Source organism: Mustela putorius, unplaced genomic scaffold (assembly GCF_011764305.1).
Source record: "Mustela putorius furo isolate JIRA1106 unplaced genomic scaffold, ASM1176430v1.1 tig00537227_pilon_pilon_pilon, whole genome shotgun sequence".
Lineage (NCBI taxonomy): Eukaryota > Metazoa > Chordata > Mammalia > Carnivora > Mustelidae > Mustela > Mustela putorius.
This window is the reverse complement of record NW_025422368.1, coordinates 21,520,024-21,541,947: the sequence shown is the minus strand read 5'-3', so window position 1 is coordinate 21,541,947 and position 21,924 is coordinate 21,520,024. Positions and strand designations below refer to the sequence as shown.

At 40.6% G+C, this 21,924-nt stretch overlaps 1 protein-coding gene across 4 annotated transcripts in view; it reads left to right on the top strand.

Annotated features, from left to right (window-relative positions):
- BCAT1 (branched chain amino acid transaminase 1) overlaps positions 1–21,924 on the top strand; it is a 112,476-nt gene that overhangs the window by 34,705 nt on the left and 55,847 nt on the right. For all 4 annotated transcript variants that reach the window (XM_004775995.3, XM_004775993.3, XM_045073366.1 and 1 more), the window contains one exon: positions 9,694–9,894. In XM_004775995.3, coding sequence (XP_004776052.1) covers positions 9,694–9,894 — 201 coding nt within the window. The remainder of the gene's footprint in view (positions 1–9,693; positions 9,895–21,924) is intronic.

The window sequence follows — 21,924 nt, the reverse complement described above, 5'->3', positions numbered from 1 at the left end:
AGGATTAAAAATAATAATAATAAGCGATAGATGATAGATAAGAATATAGTAATTTCCTTACCAGGATAAGTTTCTGAGTTTTATTTGTCCATAATATTTCTAGTCTTTTAAAAATAATATCCTCTATAGCCTTTTTAAAAAATATATTACTTTTTTTTTAAGATTCTATTTATTAATTTGACAGAGATCCACAGAAGTAGGCAGAGAGAGAGAGGAGGAAGCAGGCTCCCCACAGAGCAGGAAGCCCAACATGGGACTCGATCCCAGGACCCCGGGATCATGACCTGAGCCAAAAGCCGAGGCTTTAACCCACTGAGCTACCCAGGTGCCCCTCCTTTATAGCCTTATAGCTAATGTAGTCTACTCATCTAGTTTATTAAGACCAAGTTCAGATACACTCTGGGGACTTAGATATTGAGATATGGATTCTAGCAAGAATGAGATAAAACAGACTATTTTTGATAATCTCTCAGGATTATTTTATATAGTAGGTATATTCCTCAAAGGGTATATAGACGAATGTGATTTTTTTTTCCCAAAAGGCCTTTATATTTTTATACATAGAGAATTTTTATGAAGTTAAAATTAATTCATAGTGTTAGTTAGGGTTTCCGGGTGGCGCAGTCCGTTGAGCGTTGGACTCAGGTCCTGATCATGGTTTCAGCTCAGGTCATGATCTCATGGTGGTGGTTGGGGATAAGGGTCCACTGAGCCCTGCACTGGGCTAGAGCTCCAGGGGAATCCATCCGCTGGAGTTTCTTCCTCTCTCTCTCTCATATAAATCTTTTAAAAAATTAGTGCTTAATATAAATAATCTATTTGTTGAATTTAGATTTCTGTATATTAGGTTTTAGTTAAAGGGGAGTGTACTGACATTCTGCACTTGTATTTACATATTAAAACGTGCTGTAATGGTGATTGTATTCACAGTGCATATGTAATGAGGCAAAGGAAAAATGAAATTGATAATTTGGGGGGGAAATGGTGGGTTTTATAGGACCATTGTTGCTTTTGACAAAAAGCAAAGTTTTTTTATTCCTTTATTTTCTCCATTTGTATTTTTAAGTTGCCTTTTGAGTTTCTCATTGAGTTTTCATATTGCATCCCTTCCCCCATCTTGATACAACTGAGGCTGCAGTTTCCCAACAAGGCCCAAAATTGAGATGCCTTATTACTGGGGAATCCTACAGAATCTTTCTATGGACTCGAGAGCCTTCTGTGTTTCTAAGAGACCAGCTGTCTGTTTCTTCCACTTTCCCCTCCTCAGTAGCTCTCCACAGAGTGTGACACTCTAAATCTGCAATTCTCCCCTTTCTATTAGACTAGATTTGATCTTCTTAAGGATTTATTTGTTTATTTGAGAGAGAGCATGACCAAGCAAGCTGGGTGAGGGGCAGAGGGAAGGGAGAGAAAATCCACAAGCAGAACACCACCTGCCCCACTCAATTGACTGAGCCACCCAGACACCCCTCTATTAGATTTTAAAAGAATATCTCTAATGAACTTAGCACCTAATGCTTTCCAAATAGAGTCAGAAAAATGCACTTATTGTCGACCAAAGTTATGCATTTTCTGATACACTGTAATGCAGAGATAGCTTTTATTTTTTTTTAAAGATTTTATTTATTTATTTGACAGAGATCACAAGTAGGCAGAGAGGCAGGCAGAGAGAGAGAGAGAGAGAGAGAGAGAAGCAGGCTCCCCGCGGAGCAGAGAGCCCGATGTGGGGCTCGATCCCAGGACCCTGAGATCATGACCTGAGCCGAAGGCAGCAGCCCAACCCACTGAGCCACCCAGGCGCCCCCAGAGATAGCTTTTAAATATTTACGTATTGTGTCCAGTGCAGAGAAATACAGATACGATTTTGAGTGGTGAACAAGAGATGTGGCCCGAATGCTGGCTGCCACCGGGTCACATCAGCCTGCTCCGGGCTTCCCCATTTCAGAGCAGATGATAGCCAAGCATGAATTTTGAGTTCAGAAGTTGCTGTTTTTAATATGCTTTGTTTTTGTCAATTATTTCTTGTCGTTTCACAATCCAGTCATTGTGGTCTTCCAGATTCTTCCACAAGCATATGGCCAGAAACATCCTGACTTTGAAGTCATCAGAGAACAAGGAGCATCAGAAGGAGACAGATTAATTATGTAGGAGAAAGTGTCGTTTTACAAATACTGTTATTTTTATCCATCTTTGGAAAGCAAATACAGAAAAAGGTTTCTAAACAGTGATTGAAAACTGTTTGCAAAATGTGTTTCTTGTATGCCAAACAAAGATTTATTTCCCCCTTAGAACTAGATTTCACATGTACTCAAAACTAGTCACAAACCTTCAGCTAATATTGCTTATTTTTGAATTTCATTCAGTTTACTGGTTGTTTTTTAATATTCTTAGGTAATTTCTCTTGGAGCTCAGGTTAAAAGCTGTTAGTTTCAGTTTCTAGAATTAGAGAAGTTTTGTTTTCCTTTTTGTTTTGGTGGGGTTTTTTTTGTTTGTTTGTGTTGGGTTTTTTTGAGAGAGCACATGCACATTGGGCAAGGGTTGCCTAGGTAGGCAAAGAGAGAGGGGGAGAGAAGATCTTAAACCGGCTCCACCTTCAGCCTGATGGGGATCCATCACATGGTCTCAAGATCACGACCGGAGCCAAAATCAAGAGTCAGATGTTTAACTGAGTCACCCAGGCCTCCCATAAATTGTTTTAAATGACAGAAATTAGACTTCTTGATGAAATTCTGAAGGCACTCAGTTGTGTATTACTTTGAAAAACTGCATATAGGGCAATCCTTATTTACAAATTAGAAAATCAGAGGGTTGCTATTCCTATCGTTAATAAGTCACATCTTACAAAAGGATGTAGTAGCTTACTAAAATAGAGTACCTGGTAATTTAATCATTTGTATTCAGTTTCCAGGAACTCAAGTAGTAGTATCAAGTTATAATTACAAGAGCACTAAGTCCAGCATAAAAATACCTTGTTCTTTATCTTTGCCATTAATTAACTTGATCTCACAGGGTCAGTGGATCACTGTGAGTGGTGGGTATTTTAAGGACAGTTCAGAAAAGTAAAAATTATATACTGGGCTACTGGGCCATAATCATTCTTAAAGTTGGTTCTTTAAGGATTTGTATTAACAAAAGGGTCTTTTATGAAATACAGCAAGTACACAAGATTTTTATAAAAACTACAGCAGTCTGTTTTGTTGAGAGATCCAGACCATGAAGATCAATCCATGTTTAGCAAAAAAAAAAATTTTTTTTAAAGATTTTATTTATTTAAATGACAGACAGAGATCACAAGTAGGCAGGCAGGCAGAGAGAGAGGTGGAAGCAGGCTCCCCACTAAGCAGAGAGCCTGATGTGGGGCTTGATTCCAGGACCCTGAGATCGTGACCCAAAGGCACAGGCTTAACCCACTGAGCCACCCAGGTGCCCCAATGTTTAGCAAGATTTAGAACACAATTATTAGCACATATTTGATGTTTGTAATAGTTACTGTGCTAAATGAGAGTCCAGCATAATCTAAAGAAATGACTCCCTTTTCCAATTGTTCAAATTAACTAAAAGATTTTATAGAGCCAAACCAAACATTCTAGGGGTGGGGATGTCTATATAGAAGGCTTGTCTGAGCAACTGCTAGGCAGTTGGAATAGCTGAGGATACCATCAGACTGCTGGGCCAGATGGGGCATTATATACTTCCTGCAGGAGGAAGTTTCCACACTTCCTCCAGGAGGACGAAAGGAGTGTGATAAACTGGCTACACCATATGTCTGGTGTGACAGGTGGAGGAAATGATACGGAAGAAAAAAAGAGGTGACGGTGGGAAGGCATCTTTGGCAAGTTTAGTCCTTCCATGTTCAACAGAGGCATGTAGACAAGAATGCTTAAGTACTGGTCAGCGTTCAGCCGCTGGGTCAGTGTGTACCCCTAGTACAGCCCACCCAAGTTCCTTACTGACTTGATGTTCCTTGATGCTGTTTGCAGTTCTCCTGCTTTGCTAGCCTCCCTTGCAGCTAGATAGCGTGACACATGTCTGACCGATAAGGCATATGGGAATTCCTGGGGAATGCGATTAGAGGGAACAGACTTGGCTGCTGTTATCCTTTCCCTCCCCTATCTTTGGACCTTGAAAATCATGAAAGCTGAAGCTACAGCTATAATGAGCTTTCTTTTGATTCTGAGGAGAAGGCTCAGAAAATCAAAGGGCCTTGAGATGCTGGGCTACCGCCAGGCTTGGCTCCTCCAGACTGATGTGAGAAAACCAACTCCTCTTTCTGTGCTTGACTTACTTGCAACTGAACGCATGGCTGAGTGATAAGTAGACGGTTAATGCAGGACATTAGTGAGAGGTAGAATTGACACAAGAAGTTAGTGCCATACGTGGGGTACTTGATTTTGCAGCTAAATTTGATTTGGACTTCTCTGTAGTCATTCAGCTCCTCATGCACACTGAAGATGATGATTAAGCATGTGATTATGTTCCGAGATGACAGGGAAAAGATACAGGATAGTTGCTACTGAGGGGATGGTAGAAATGGAGAAATCAGACTTTTTTTTTTTTTTAGATTTTATTTATTTATTTATTTGACAGAGATCACAGGTAGGCAGAGAGGCACGCAGTGAGAGAGGAGGAAGCAGGCTCCCTGCTGAGCTGAAAGCCCAATGCGGGGCTTGATCCCAGGACCCTGGGATCATGACCTGAGCCGAAGGCAGAGGCTTTAACCCACTGAGCCACCCAGGCGCCCCAGAAATCAGACTTATTAAAGAGATTCTTGAAAGTACGCGTGTCTCAATTACTGATGGGGAAGCTGAGGGCTGGGAGAATGTTGTGGAGAATGGTATATTATCTTGAAAGTAATGAAGATGTAAAGGAAATATAGGAAGACATGCACAATGGATTTTTATTGGAGGTCATGTCTGGGAAGTGGGAACATAGTGGCCAGGGCTACTAGTTAAAAATGTTAGTGATTTATTTTTTGAATGTTGGGAATTTTATACTTTTCATTTTTCTTCGCTTTACAGTAGAATTTAAAAATAAACATGCATTCCTCTTATTAGATGAATTAAGGATTAAGAAGGAAAGATGTAGAATGTAATATGATATCAGAAATAGGGATCAAGTTTTGGCGGAAACATGTGCCCTATTTTAGATACATTCAGTCTGAGATAACTAAGGTCCTATGATTATGAAATAAAAATGTATGCCTTTTGGTAAGAATTCACAAATGAGACTTAAATCTCCTAAGTGGATCTCAGCCTTTCCAGTGCCTTGGAATCTCCTGGAGAGCCTTCAGTGAAAATTGATGTGAAGTTCCACTCCTGAGTTCCTTTCATTTTTTTCCTGGAGTTTTTGTGCATCTTGGCTACAGCATGGGCAGTGACATTTCCTTAAACAAAAAAACAAAAAACTTCCCAAGTGAACCAATTCAGCAGCCAGTGTTGGAAACCGTTGTTCCTCACCGTTGCTAAAATCTTCAAGGGAGATAGTGTAGAATGGTGAGCCCTGAGTGACCAGTTAGAATGTTGTGGGTAAGTTTGAAGAAACAACCAGCCAGCCACTCCCCTGCCCTTTCCCTGTGAGGTTCTGGTTCAGTTCTGGAATGGAATGTGGTTTAGTGTTTCTAAAAAGCTTTGTATTTAAATCCAATGTATAGCCAGGGCCGAGGATCTCTGATGCAGAGGAGGAAATGTAGAGGCTTAAGGAAAAAATTCAGTGTTACCCAGATTTTTGTATTTTGCCACTGTCAATCTTTCTCCCCCTTCCTGTTTTGCTCCTTCATATTTTTTAAAAAATTAAGAAAGAATGGTAGCCATCCCTCAAATTGCCTGGAGTAAAGGTAAACTGGGTTGTTTTAATTGTTAGCAGCCTCTTTGGTAAAGGTTCCTGGGGAAGTAAGGCAGATGGGGTACAGTCTTTTTTTTTTTTCAAAGCTTATTGATGAAAGAGCGTATGTGCAAGTGGGGAGTGGGGAAGAGGGAGAGAGAGAATCCTCAAGTAGACTCCTTACAGATCCTAATGTAGGGCTTGATCCCAGGACCTCGACCAAAAAATCATGACCTGAGCCAAAATCCAGTCAGACACTCAACTGACGGAGCCACCAAGGTGCCCTAAGACTGGGTACACTCTTAATTGCATGGAGTCAGAACCCATGGAGAACTGGAATGTTGGTCAGTAGAGCATGAAGTAACTAGTTTTCTTGGCCCAGAGCTTTCCACTGTTCCAGCAGCCACAGTGCCTCTGTGGCATCTTCTGCCACTCCATTTTCCCCACATTTCTTGGATCCCTGCCGCACTGAACCTTCCCGGTTCTTTGAACATGCCAAGTGTATTCCCCTCTCAAGACCTGGGCCCTTGCTTCCTCTCCCTCAAACACTTAGCCTCTAGATATCTACATGGCCTACCTTCTTTTTTCATTCAAGTCTCTGCTCAAAGGACACCTCATCAGAGAGGTCATTCCCAACCCTTTCACCAAAAATGGGTTTTTCTTCCCCACACTATCCTTCTAAGCAGCATTCATTTGCTTCATAGCACTAATCACCTCTTTACCCCTCTTTATCCACTTAATTCTTTATACTGTTTCCCTGCACTAAGAGAACAGGACTTTACTTGTTTTCCTCCCAGAGATTCCTTTGGGCCTGTAACAATGGGTACACAGTAGCTCAGCAAATAATAGATGGGGTGAGTAATGCTTGCTCACAGCGGCTGCTTCCTGTCTGTCCATGGCTGATGTTGAATTTGCTGAGGAGGAGGGACTGAGCCACAGGCATCTTTGCATCTCTTGTGCTTGCTTAGTGCAGTGCCTGAATCATTGTGCTGGTGCAGTCAGTGTTCACTGAGTGAATAAAAAGGCAAAATACTAAGAATAATAAAGCAGATATGGAAGAAAGCAAGAGAAGGAAAAATTAAAAAGCTGTTTTATATGAGGCCATAGTCTTGTTTTTAAATACTATGTAGATTGTTATTGATAGAAAGTATATATTCCATGGCCTATTGGTTTCATGGCAGGTGGTTATTTATTGGAGAGTATAGAAATCCTGAAAGCTGTAAGTATCATGTATAGTTGATTTCTTGATTATCTCATGGGAGAATGGGTTAGCTAATGACAGAAATAACAGAGAAGGTGATCTTTATTTTACTTTTGAAGAACCATACAAAGTATTCATTCTGTCCGTTCTGTCATTAGAGGGAAAGGCTGAGGTCTGTTGCCTTTGCAATATCGAAGACATACCCCAGCTTCAGCGAGCAGGAGAAACTCACGTCTTCTACTCACACTCTCACTTCTCCCTCTTTACCGACTCTCACCTTTCTGTTCTCTGGGTCTTACTGTTTTCCCCTGTTACTGAGAAGTTTTTATTAGTAGTTTTAATAGGTGAAAATTTGCATTGTTTATGTAACTCTAGTGATATGGTTACAGATTTTTCTTAGCCCAAGGCTAAGAAAAGCCACTAAAAAAGCCAACTAAAGCCAAGTCCCGAGTGCTTCGTTGTGCAAGAGCACTGTGAAACCATTCATGTAATGAAATGTTTATGTTAGAATCTCACTCACTTTAAACCCTGGCCGTCTTCTGCGGATGAGCCTGTCATCCCTCAGGGAGTACCTGAAATCAGCCGGATGTTATTTTCAGCATTTAAGATGTACTGTATTGTGTGTGTGAGGCACTGTGCTAGGGTTAGAGATTTCACTGGAATATCTACTCAGTTCTTGTCCAAACAGTCTAGAGGGACTGGCAGACTTTTTAATGGGTCAAATAATAAATAGTTAGGCTTGAGGACCATAATTTCTGACATGATTCATGGACAATGCCATCGTTAAAGCTAAAAGAACAGTGTGACTGTATTCCAATAAAACTTTTATTTACAAAATAGACCAGAAGGCTGCATTTAACCTTCTGGTGAAATTTGCCCAATATCCTATTTGGGGGATGAGGTCTAGAGGATAAAGGGAGAGAAATGGGATTCAGGGAACAAAATAATTGAGCTGGAGTGTATCCCTTTAAAATAAATTCTTTTTCTGCACTCAATAAAGGGTTTTAAGTTAATTTACTTGGATTAAATAGTGGTAAAAGAAAGTCCATTTGCCTCCAAATTTGGCATTTTATTGGCATATTCCAAAGTAACATTACTAAACCTGAAAATTACAGTAATATGTTATCTCTAGTGCCTTAGGCTTCCCTGTAATGTGAGCTTTTTTGTTGTTTTAGAATACATTCAGCTGAATATTATAAAAATGAAACTGATTATCATTCATAATATATCAAGTGACTGAGGCATGTGTAAGGCAGTAAATTAGAAGCGATTGGATTTTTGTTTAATTTTTATGTATTTATTTATTTATTTAAGAGCATGTGCACAAGGCAGGGAAGGGGAAAGGGAGAGAGGGAATCTTAAACAGGCCCCCTGCCCAACCCGGAGCTCACACGGGGCTCAATCTCATGACCCCGAGATCATAACCCAAGCTGAAATCAAGAGTCAGATGCTTAACCGACTGAGCCACCCAGGTGCCCCTGGGATTATTTTAATATAAGGACAAGAGCTGATGATCTAAAGGAAACTTCTGTACTTGATTTTGGGGGGCAATGAGTACTCTTATGGAGTTGGACCTTCCTTACAACCTGTTAACAAGTTGAACCTGTCCCTGGCTAATATTGTTTTTACTGATCAAAAAGCTCCTTCCCCTATGGTTTGTTGGCTGACTACAGCTCTTGTGAAGTTCGAGATGGTACTGTGATTGGGGTGTGTGGGTTTGGCCATGTGTAATGTGCAAGCTTGGCTTTGTGGGGAGTTGGTGTAATGGTGCTGTGTGAAGTTGTTTCCTATTACTCTTATTTTTCTTGCTTTCAATAAGAGGTCTTTTGTTCACTGTTTCCTCAACACAGAATAGAGGATTTATATCTTGGTGTACATTCTCTACTTCTCTGTTTTCAAAGAGGAAAACATTTGTTTCATTCTCTTCCTTTCTTCTATGATGTACCCAGGGGGTTTTGAAGGCTTGTGCCAAGAATTCTTTGAGGGAGCTGGAGTACAACCATCACCAAGAGATTTGATTCTTAATGACTTTAATTTTAGTTTAACAAATCATTATGAGTATTGCTGTCATTATTTTAGAAGACACCCCTTCCCTCATTCCTGAATGCTTGATAGAAGTCCTGTGGTGAGAACGAGGAAGGCATGTGTTCTTCTTTTTCCATCATTTTACCCGTTCTGCTATTTTGTCCCTGTTTCTAAATATCACTGGTCTTGGGCGCCTGGGTGGCTCAGTGGGTTAAGCCGCTGCCTTCGGCTCAGGTCATGATCTCAGGGTCCTGGGATCGAGTCCCGCGTCGGGCTCTCTGCTCAGCAGGGAGCCTGCTTCCTTCTCTCTCTCTCTCTGCCTGCCTCTCAGTGTACTTGTGATTTCTCTCTGTCAAATAAACAAATAAAATCTTAAAAAAAAAATAAATTTAAATATCACTGGTCTTTATTTATTAGTCTGTGTACAGTAGAGATTTCAAACAGCAAGCCAGATTCTGAATGCCAACAAGATTTGTTTGGCTCACGTAGTGTTGTTAAATTTCCGAGTTCGTTGCCAGCATTTGAAAGTCAACTGATTTCACTTTTTTGCAGCCAGTGACCTAAATTTTGTCTTTTCACCCTCTGTATTATGCAGCCAGGGGATGTCCAGTAACTTTTCTTTCATGGTGCCGATTTTTCTTCCTCAGGCGAAAGATCTCATAATCACACCGGCCTCCATTTTAAAGGAAAAACCAGACCCAAGTACTCTGGTGTTTGGAACTGTGTTCACGGATCACATGTTGACGGTGGAGTGGTCCTTAGAGTGTGGATGGGAGAAACCATGTATCAAGCCTCTTCAGAACCTGTCCTTGCATCCCGGCTCCTCGGCTTTCCACTACGCCGTGGAGGTAAGTACAAGGAAATCCGGGATTTCTTGTGCTGGGCCTTCGCTGTGAGGACGACGTAGCTCTTCCGCATAAACTAGCTTTGGAGCAGGATGGGCTTTCTCAGATGTACTCGAGGAAATCATAAATGTCTTCAGAACGTTGTCCATAGACCGATGGACTGAAGGTACGTCTTAACTCATCTTTCGGATAGTCTTGAACTTTTCTTTATATCAATAAAAAAATCATTTGCAGCAAATGCAAGGATGGTAGATAAGAAAATTCGCACTCAAGGGCACCTGGGTGGTTCAGTGGGTTAAGCCGCTGCCTTCGGCTCAGGTCATGGTCTCAGGGTCCTGGGATCGAGTCCTTCATCGGGCTCACTGTTCAGCGGAGAGCCTGCTTTCCTTCCTCTCTCTCTGCCTGCCTCTCTGCCTACTTGTGATCTCTCTCTTCCTCTGTCAAATAAATAAATAAAATCTTAAAAAAAAAAAAAAGTTCGCACTCAAAAATCCAGGACTGTTAACATTTTACTGAGTCCCTTGTCAGATCTCTGGTGTCATTGAATACAGTATTACAGTTCGGTCTTAGGGCTTCCTGCATGTTTTTAGGACCAGCATTAACATGTAGGGTATACGTGTTAAGAGCCTTCAAGCATGAGTGAAATAATTATAAGCATAAAATGCTAAATATGTTGAGAATACGTTCTCTAGCCCTTGTCAGGATACACACTAAGATCCACAATACACTCCTCATTCCCTTCACTTGCATTTTATTTTACTCGTTTTCAATGTGTTGGACATCTTTCCCAGAATATTGGGGTACTGGAAATAAGCAGTGACCTACCTATTAAGGGAGTAAAAGTAGTAGATATTCCCAACAATAATGGTAAAATTACTTGTGGTTATTAAACTCCGGCAATGTGCTCTGCACCTTATGTGGGTCATTTCATTTAATTATTTTAAGTGAGAAAACAGTTAAAGCATTCAGGTTCTATAGTCAGACTTCCTGGCTCAGATTCCTTCTCTGTTGCTCCATAGGGAGCTCTATGACTTGGGAAGCTTATTTAAAATCACTTTGTGCTTCCAATTTCTTTACCTAGAAAATTGAGGTAGGGAGAACCGCCGAGTCCTATTAGGAGGATAAGGTAAGGTAATTTGTTTAAGTATATACAGCCGTTCTTGGGGCATAATGAGAACTCAGCTGTTAGCTATTGTTGTTAACCCTTAAAGCAGCCTTCTCTCTTATAATAGCAGGTTCAGAAAAATGAAGTTTCTCAGCCAAGATAACACAGTATTACGGGAGGAGACAGGGTTCCAATGCTGAGTACTACTCCCTGTGACATCACCCCTACACATAGACACTAAAATTATGAAGAGGCCTGTCCAATTAACGTGTTTAAAATTATAAACTTGGGGGCGCCTGGGTGGCTCAGTGGGTTAAGCCTCTGCCTTCGGCTCAGGTCATGATCTCAGGGATCAAGTCCCGCATTGGGCTCTCTGCTCAGCAGGGAGCCTGCTTCCCCCTTTCTCTCTGCCTGCCTCTCTGCGTATTTGTGATCTCTCTGTCAAATAAATAAATAAAATCTTAAAAATAAAATAAAATAAAACAAAATTATAAACTTGAATAATTTGGAAACCTGTTCGATGACCAGATGTCTTCACAGGATGTTGTGTCTTTAGTTTCCATCCCTAGCTCTATGTCCTCACTCTATCAACCTTGGATGAGCTCTTTCGTTATTTGCTCCAAGCCTCGGTCTCTTCAACTATAAACTAAGAGTGGTAGCCTCGCCTTTGCCTGTGTCACAGGGTATAATAAAGGGAATTGAAAGAAGGAATATGGCAAATCTTAGGGCATGGTCTCAAACGTAGCACATGTCCTTTCCTCAGAGTTTTTTTTTTTTTTTTTTTTTTTTTTTAAAGATTTTATTTATTTGACAGAGAGAGATTACAAGTAGGCAGAGAGAGAGAGAGAGAGAGAGGGAAGCAGGCTCCCTGCCGAGCAGAGAGCCCGATGCGGGACTCGATCCCAGGACCCTGAGATCATGACCTGAGCCGAAGGCAGCGGCTTAACCCACTGAGCCACCCAGGCGCCCCTCCTCAGAGTTTTTGATCTACACCAACTTCCCATGCCATGGTCATGCCCGCCTCTCCAGGGACCACACTTTGAGAACTGGAAGTACACGAGAAAGGATTAATGTGATTTTTTTTTTTTTTTAAGATTTTATTTATTCTTTGACAGAGAAACACACATCAAAAGAGAGTGAACACAAACAGGGACAGTGGGAGAGGGAGAAGCAGGATCCCCACTGAGCAGGGAGCCCAATGCAGGGTTAAATCCCAGGACCCTGGGATCTTGACCGGAGCCAAAGGCAGATGCCTAATGACTGAGCCACCCAGGCATCCCAGGATTAAAGTGATTTTTGAAAGCTAAAAGCAATATTGAAGGCCACTGGCTTTTGAAAACTTGTTGGAAATCTAATTAGTTAGACTGCTAGTTTGCTTGGTTTTACCAATTTAGATTTTTGTGACCAGGATAGTTAAAAAAAAATTTTTTTAATTAATATTCTCCTTTGTTAAGTAAAAATTGAAAACTATTCTACACTCCTTTTTAAAATTCTTTTTAAAAATTTATTTATTTATCCAACAGAGATCACAAGTAAGCAGAGAGGCAGGCGGGGCGATGGTGGGGAGCAGGTTCCCTGTTGAGCAGAGAGCCGGATGCGGGGCTTGATCCCAGAACCCTGGGATCATGACCTGAGCCGAGGGCAGAGGCTTTAATCTACTGAGCCACCCAGGTGCCTCAAACTTTTCTACATTCTTACTGTTTCACTTACAATATGGATACAAGAAGTATTTTGCATGAACTGGATCATATATTCCATCAGTTGTCGATTCAGTGTAACAGATTAATGGCTTAAAACAGAGACCATCATTTTCTTTTTCTCTTCCATGCTTCTGGGGGTTGAATAGGATGGTGTAAGTGGTTCTCACTTGGGGGTCTCACATGCAGTTTCTGTCAGATAGTGACTGGGGTTGGAGTCCACTTGCCTGGGTGGGGAAAATCAGAAAGATGGGGGTGAAAGCTGAGGCTCTGCCTGCATCCCTATTTCTCCATGTGGTCTCTCAAGTATGGTGGCTTCAGAATAGTCAGACTCAGTACATGGCACCATGGACTCTAAGCTGTGTGTCTCAAGACACTGAGCCCACATGGAAGCTCTAGTTCTTTTTATGTCCTAACCCCCCAATCACACAGTGTGACTTCTGTCATAACTATTACCGTGGCCATCATAAAGACCTGCTTATGTTCAAAAGAAGGGGATCCACCTTTCTTTTTTTTTTTTTTTTTTTTTTTTTTTTTTAAGATTTTATTTATTTATTTGTAAGAGAGAGAGTGAGAGGGAGCACAGGCAGACAGAGTGGAAGGCAGAGTCAGAGGGAGAAGCAGGCTCCCTGCGGAGCAAGGAGCCCGATGTGGGACTCGATCCCAGGACGCTGGGATCATGACCCGAGCCAAAGGCAGCTGCTTAACCAACTGAGCCACCCAGGCGTCCCGGGATCCACCTTTCTTGACGAGGAACATCAAGGTTCTAGAAGAGCAGGTAGGACTGAAAATATTGTGTGACTGTTTTTGGAAATACAGCCTGTGACATGTATCAGTGATAAATGGGGAGGTAGAAAATGCATTTAGTTTGCTTTTTGTAGATTGGGCTCTTGGGTTTAGCAAACAAAAATATTAGGAAATTGTCATAGGGATTTAGAAAGTGTGATTGCCTTGCGCAGAGAAACTGAATCTTGGAATTTTCTGAGGCATGTTCGTTTGATTTCCTATTTACTTGCCTGTGCAATGGAGATTGAGTGTCTACTCAGTTCCCTGGGAGTGCAGTGTGCTTAGGACAGGATGGCGAGTGAACTGTCCTCAGTATGTACTTTTTTTTATCTTTTAACCCCCACTAATAGGCAGATGGTTTATCCCAAAAATTTTCTTCCCAAGTGTGTTTGAAACATTCATGTTTTAGGCTTTTTCACAGGTCTACTCTTTCTCTTATACTGACCCACTTATGGACACTACATTATTGGACACCACCCAATTTTTAAGTTCAATAATAGTTGTATTGTTTTAACCCAAAAGTGAATATGAGCAGACCTCTTAAAAGTTGTTCTCCTCCTTTCATAAACCCTATTGATGATAGTATCCATTTTATCTTGAGATCTCCAAGTACATGTCGTTTTTATTCATTATGAAAGTATTCTTTATTTATTTTTATTTTTTAAAGATTTTATTTATTTGATAGAGCACAAGCAGGGGGGAGCTGCAGGCAGAGGGAGAGGGAGAAACAGACTCCCTGCTGAGCATTGAGCCAGATGTGGGGCTCCATCTGGGACCCTGGGATTATGACCTAACCCAAAGGCAGATGCTTAACTGACCGAGCCACCCAGGTGCCCCAAGAAAGTATTTTTTAATAGATACATATGTGAAGATTTCAAATAGCAAAATAAGAACCATGACTAGAGAACTTGGATAAAATAGGAAACTTGATAATAGTTCGTTTTCAGGTTGAGACAGTCAAAACACAATTTGACAAAAAGTGGGTAACGTATGTACTATTATTTAATGAATACTTACAAATGAGTGCTTTAGATTTTATATATCTCTAACACTATAGTTTTGCCTCTTTTTGAAATTGTGTGTCAATGGAAATATGTGTATATGTGTGTGTGTGCTCCGGCACACACACACTGGTATTATTTGAGCTCAATATTATGTAAGAACTATTCATCCAGGACCAACGTGAGCATCAGTGGGGTCTGGGACAAAAGTGCAAATAGAGATCTGGGGTTCACCCACTCTCTCTGCCTGTCCTGGCTCCATCCTGTGCCACAAGAAGCCTCACACACATATGTGTAGATACCTATACCATGTGCGAATAGATGACCCTTGGCCATCCGTTGGTCTTAAGCCTGGGCACACCAGTATTAGCTACCTGTTTTCAGTAGGGTGGGCCTAAGGAGAGTCATTCAGGCTCTGAAAATGAGATCAGAGCCATTTGGACAGGGAATTCAGGGAAGTGCCTTGGAGCCTGGTCTAAAAAGATGGAATTCAGGATTTAGGTGACTGCTTGCCCCCCAAGGAAAGATCACATCACAGCTGGAGGAAGGCAGAGGTGAGAGGCTGTCTAAAGTGGGCTCAGGGCAGAGGCCCAAGTTGCTTGGGTCCAAGTGTGGTAGGGACCACATCCAGATACTCCTGTAACAACAGTATGCCATTATGTGAATATATTCAGTCAATTTTTTAAAAGATTTTATCCATTTATTTGACACAGAGAGAGAGATCACAAGTAGGCACAGAGGCAGGCAGAGAGAAGCAGAGGGAAGCAGGCTCCCTGCTGAGCAGAGAGCCCAATGCAGGGCTCGATCCCAGGACCCTGAGATCATGACCTGAGCTGAAGGCAGAAGCTTAACCCAGTGAGCCACCCAGGCGCCTCTATTCAGTCTATTTTTGATGGACATTTGGGCATTTTTTTTCTGCGAACATCCCTTATACATAGTATGCTGGTGTACTTGTTCGTAAATTTCTTTAAGCCATTCTCAAAGTGTGGTTCACAGGCCCCTAGGCCCCCTTTCAAGGGGTTACCAAAGTTAAAAGACTTCACTTTTTTTTTTTTTTAAAGATTTTATTTATTTGTTAGAGAGAGAGAGACAGAGCGCAAGCACAGGCAGACAGAGTGGCAGGCTAGAGACAGAGGGAGAAGCAGGCTCCCTGCCAAGCAAGGAGCCTGATGTGGGACTCAATCCCAGGACGCTGGGATCCTGACCTGAGCCGAAGGCAGCCGCTTAACCAACTGAGCCACCCAGGCATCCCAAAAGACTTCACATTAATACCAAGACTGTGTTTTTCTTTTTCATTGTGTGTTGACATTTACAGTAAGACTGACACCAACTTCTGCTAGTTAGCCATTTTACTCTTTACTACCAAGTGTGAATGTATAAAGAATGTCTGCTTTGCTGAAGAATGTTCTTGGTGAAGTGGTAATAATTATTTTATTAAATTTTGAGTAAATGGCATTTTAATCTGTGTGATGAAATAGCATCTTTGCCTAAAGCGCTTCTACATCCTTAAAAACTACAGTTGTCTCAAGGAAGAGTAGTTGTGTGATCCACGTGTATGTGTGTGTGCCATGCACGCCCATGTTGTGATTCGAACCGGCTCCTTTTTTTCACCCAGAACCAGTTTACTTGAAAGGACAAAGTATAGTTATTCAGACTGGGCATTTGCAGGTGTCTTCTTGAAAATGAACAAAATGAGTCTGTAACTTCAAGCAAAAACAGTGGACCGTATTTGTTGCCATTGGTCAAATTCTAGCTTGCTTTTTTTTTTTTTTTTTTTTTTTAAAGATTTTATTTGTTTATGGCAGACAGAGATCACAAGTATGCAGAGAGAGAGGGTGAACCACGCCGGCTCCCCGCGGAGCAGAGAACCCGATGCGGGGCTCCATCCCAGGACCCCCAGACCATGACCTGAGCTAAAGGCAGAGGCCCAACCCACTGAGCCACCCAGGCCCCCCTCAAATTCTAGCTTTCAAGTAAAAATTAGGATTTTGGAAAATTTGTATCCACCATCGCTAGCTTGAGCCTTTCCACTATTAAAGAATTTTTCGATGATGTTAGTGGTAATATTAACAGATTTTTTAAAATATGTTTTATGGAAAAGGTGTTAAACTTTGGAAGATCTGCATAACTTGAACTAACATTTTCCAAATAACCATTTTGTGACATTACAAATTTATGCATGAGTTAAGATCCATTCAGAATGCAAGATAGACTGGCTTTTGATGTGCAAAGACTAGTTTGGCTAGTCTGAACTGCAACCCCCAGAATCTGTCTTTCAGTCTCCTTTTAGTTAGAATACCAACAAGACATTCCTTTGTGAGTGTTGGAGGTTAGAGGGAGGCATGACCATTTCATGGCATACACATAACCTTCTTCTAAGTGTTCAGTCAAGTACTGATCTAGGTGCGGTGGTGAAGGAATTTTGCAGATGTGATTGAAGTCCCTAATCAGTTGACTTAAAATTAATCAAAAGGGAAATTATCCTGGGTAAACCTTAGGACACATAGATAGACCCAGCTTTCTTTTCCTCTGTCTCTCCCTTTCTGATCGCCGCTGCCACTCGTGCCTGCAGGTCCCAGTCTGCTTGTCATTTCTGTCCCCGATGGCCTGTCTCACAGATTTTGGACTTGCTTAGCCAGCCACCACATTCACATTGCCCAATTTCTTAAAACAAATCTGGTAATAACATAGGTATCTCCTGTTCTGCTTCTTTTGTTGAACTCTGATACACTATTTTAATAAATTAACAGAGTATAAAAACCTCATTGATAGGGCTTCAAATTCCTCAGTGCAACTAATCTTCAAGGAACCACCACTTGTCAACTTTTGAAGTGGGATCAGAGAAGAACAACCAGTTACCTGAAAAGGCTATCAAAAATACTGTTCCGGGTGGGCGCCTGGGTGGCTCAGTGGGTTAAAGCCTCTACCTTCGGCTCAGGTCATGATCCCAGCGTCCTGGGATCGAGCCCCACATCGGGCTCTCTGCTCAGCAGGGAGCCTGCTTCCTCCTCTCTCTCTGCTTACTTGTAATCTCTGTCTGTCAAATAAATAAATAAAATCTTTAAAAAAAAAAAAAATACTGTTCCGGGCACCTGGGTGGCTCAGTGGGTTAAGCCGCTGCCTTCAGCTCAGGTCATGATCTCGGGGTCCTGGGATCAAGTCCTGCATCGGGCTCTCTGCTCAGCAGGGAGTCTGCTTCCTCCTCTCTCTCTCTCTCTCTGCCTGCCTCTCTGCCTACTTGTGATCTCTCTCTGTCAAATAAATAAATAAAATCTTAAAAAAAAAAAGATACCTAGGAATAAACCTAACCAAAGAGACACAGAATCTATACTCAGAAAACTATAAAGTACTCATGAAAGAAATTGAGGAAGACACAAAGAAATGGAAAAATGTTCCATGCTCCTGGATTGGAAGAATAAATATTGTGAAAATGTCTATGCTACCTAAAGCAATCTACACATTTAATGCAATTCCTATCAAAGTACCATCCATCTTTTTCAAAGAAATGGAACAAATAATTCTAAAATTTATATGGAACCAGAAAAGACCTCGAATAGCTAAAGGGATATTGAAAAAGAAAGCCAACGTTGGTGGCATCACAATTTCAGACTTCAAGCTCTATTACAAAGCTGTCATCATCAAGACAGCATGGTACTGGCACAAAAACAGACACATAGATCAATGGAACAGAATAGAGAGCCCAGAAATAGACTCTCAACTCTATGGTCAACTAATCTTCGACAAAGCAGGAAAGAATGTCCAATGGAAAAAAGACAGCCTCTTCAATAAATGGTGCTGGGAAAATTGGACAGCCACATGCAGAAAAATGAAATTGGACCATTTCCTTACACCACACACGAAAATAGACTCAAAATGGATGAAGGACCTCAATGTGCGAAAGGAATCCATCAAAATCCTTGAGGAGAACACAGGCAGCAACCTCTTCGACCTCAGCCGCAGCAACGTCTTCCTAGGAACAACGCCAAAGGCAAGGGAAGCAAGGGCAAAAATGAACTATTGGGATTTCATCAAGATCAAAAGCTTTTGCACAGCAAAGGAAACAGTTAACAAAATCAAAAGACAACTGACAGAATGGGAGAAGATATTTGCAAACGACATATCAGATAAAGGACTAGTGTCCAGAATCTATAAAGAACTTAGCAAACTCAACACCCAAAGAACAAATAATCCAATCGAGAAATGGGCAGAGGACATGAACAGACATTTCTGCAAGGAAGACATCCAGATGGCCAACAGACACATGAAAAAGTGCTCCATATCACTCGGCATCAGGGAAATACAAATCAAAACCACAATGAGATATCACCTCACACCAGTCAGAATGGCTAAAATCAACAAGTCAGGAAATGACAGATGCTGGCGAGGATGCGGAGAAAGGGGAACCCTCCTACACTGTTGGTGGGAATGCAAGCTGGTGCAGCCACTCTGGAAAACAGCATGGAGGTTCCTCAAAATGTTGAAAATAGAACTGCCCTATGACCCAGCAATTGCACTATTGGGCATTTACCCTAAAGATACAGACGTAGTGATCCAAAGGGGCACGTGTACTCGAATGTTTATAGCAGCAATGTCCACAATAGCCAAACTATGGAAAGAACCTAGATGTCCATCAACAGATGAATGGATCAAGAAGATGTGGTATATATACACAATGGAATACTATGCAGCCATCAAAAGAAATGAAATCTTGCCATTTGCGACAACATGGATGGAACTAGAGCATATCATGCTTAGCGAAGTAAGTCAAGTGGAGAAAGACAACTATCATATGATCTCCCTGATATGAGGAAGTGGTGATGCAACATGGGGGCTTAAGTGGGTAGGAGAAGAATAAATGAAAGAAGATGGGATTGGGAGGGAGACAAACCATAAGTGACTGTTAATCTCACAAAACAAACTGAGGGTTGCTGGGGGGAGGGGGTTTGGGAAAAGGGGGTGGTATTATGGACATTGGGGAGGGTATGTGTTTTGGTGAGTGCTGTGAAGTGTGTAAACCTGGTGATTCACAGACCTGTACCCCTCGGGATAAAAATATATGTTTATAAAAAATAAAAAAAATTATTAATAAAAATACTCTTCCTTTTCTCAACCGCGTGTCTGTGTGATTTTGGAATTTTCTTTGTGTACTTCAGCCAAAACAATATACTGCAAGAGCAAAAGCAGGTTATAAGAATCCAGTTGTCTTTCATTAAGTCACCTATGAAAGATTTGCAAACGAAAAACTGTCACACTTAACAATAATCTTTTTGGAAAATATAGATAGTCTTCATTAAAATACGTTAACATGTCATGGTTTATTACTGTTAAATTTAATGGTTCACTTCTAATTTCTAATATGGTAATTATAGAATAACTGCACATAAAAAGCTTTTGGGGTCTTTATAAGTTTTAGAAGTTTGTGCTTGATCTTAGCCAAAAGGCCAAGAAGTGATAATAATTTTTAAAAGTTTAAAGACATCCTGATGCCAAAAGATTTGACAAATACTGTGTAAGGATATACCAAGGAATAGCACTACCAGTCATCAGAGGTATCTTTAATTTTCTGTAGTGATTTTAACCATTTTATACCCACAAGCCATGAATAAGCATTTTTATTGTTCCAAAACCTGATCAACTCTTAATATAATCAGATTTTAAAATTTTAGCAACTTTCATGTAATGGCATCTCATTATTGTGATATTAATTTCCAGTACTCTAAGAGGTTGAACAACTTTTCATAGGGTTACTAAGCAATTGGATATCTCCTATTTAGAGTGCCTGTTCAGATCTTTTGCTCACTTTTCTATTGTCTTTTTGATTTGTGGAAGTACTTTGAGTATCTTAGGTATCTTCTTCTAAGGTCTCTTACTTTTTTTATAATTTTTTGATGACAAGAAATACATTTAAATCTTAAGTGGAATTTATCGATCCTTGCTTTATATTTGGTAGTTTGGGAATCTTGTCTAAAGATTCTTTTCCTAACCTCATATCTTAATGGCATCTTTCTGTATTATTGATTTTGTCTTTCACAGGAAGATCTTTACTCCTAGAAGCTGGTTTTTATATAGGTAGGGGTCCAATTTGTTTTTTTCTCCCAGTGGATACCCTGTTGAATAGCACCATTTAAAAGGGACTATTCTTTGGGGCACCTTGCTGGTATAGATGGTTAAGGGACCGACTGGTTTCAGCTCAGGTGGGTGAGCTCAGTGTCCTAAGATCAAGGATGGTATCGGGTTCCATGCTCAGTGCAGTTTGGGATTCTGTTTGGGATTCTGTCTCCCTCTCTCCCTGCTCCCATACATAAATAAATAAATCTTTTTTTTTTTTAAGTACTGTTCTTTTTTTCTCTCCTTTTTTCCCTGCCTCCTCTATCACATTTGTATGGGTCTGCTTCTGGGTCTTCATTTTCATTGCATTGTCTATCTGGATCTCTCTTCTGTTCTGTTGTTGTACTTGTCTATCTGCACGAATGTCACACTGTCTTGATTTCCAGTGTATGGAGTCTTGATGTCTGCCTAGGACAAGTCCTGCTTTCCCTCTCAGGAATGCTTTGCATCTTCTCAGCCGTTTGCTTTTCCATATCACTCTTAAACTCTGTTTATCAAGTCAGTCAACTTTTGTAATTTAGTTTGTTCAAAGAAAATAAAATGCCCTGACCTGATTTTCAGTTGGATTACATGGAGTATATAAATCAGTTTGGGAGAATCAGTATCTTGATGATATTGAGTCTTTGGATCCAGGAGTGTGCAGTAGCTTTCTACATTTAGTTAGGCCTCCAATGACTTGATAAGGTTTTATGTTGTCCTTATGGATCTTCTCTTCTTTTAGGCCCTCCCCGCCCCCAAATAGTCCTCTCTTAAGTCTATCATAAATAGTGTTTTTATTTTCTGTTACATAGGAATATAATTTTGCATTTGGTTACCTTGCCTAACCAAATAATTTCAAAGGAGGATGTTGGTTTTTCTGGATTTTCTACATATTTAATCTTATCTATGTTTTATAATCTGTGACAGTTTTTTTTTCTTTTCAACCCAATGCTTTTTACATGATTATTTATTTGATATATTTGACTTATTACGCTTGTATAGTATTGAATTAAAGTAGTCACAGCAGGCAATTTGTGATGTTCCCACTCTGAAAAGGAAGGCTTTAAATTTTATCATTAAGCACAATATTTGCTGCAAGTTCATTGTAGATATTCTTTATCAATTACCAAAGTTTCCTTCTTAGTTATCTAGGAAACTTAGAAAAAAAAAAATCTCAAAAGAGTGTTCAGTTTTATCAGTTGCATTTACCACATCTAATGAGATGATCATATCGCTTTTTTCTTCATCAAGGCTATGAGTATAATGAATCTCATTCATTGATTTTTCTTTCTTTTTTTTTTTTTTAAAGATTTTATTTATTTATTTGACAGAGAGAGATGACAAGCAGGCAGAGAGG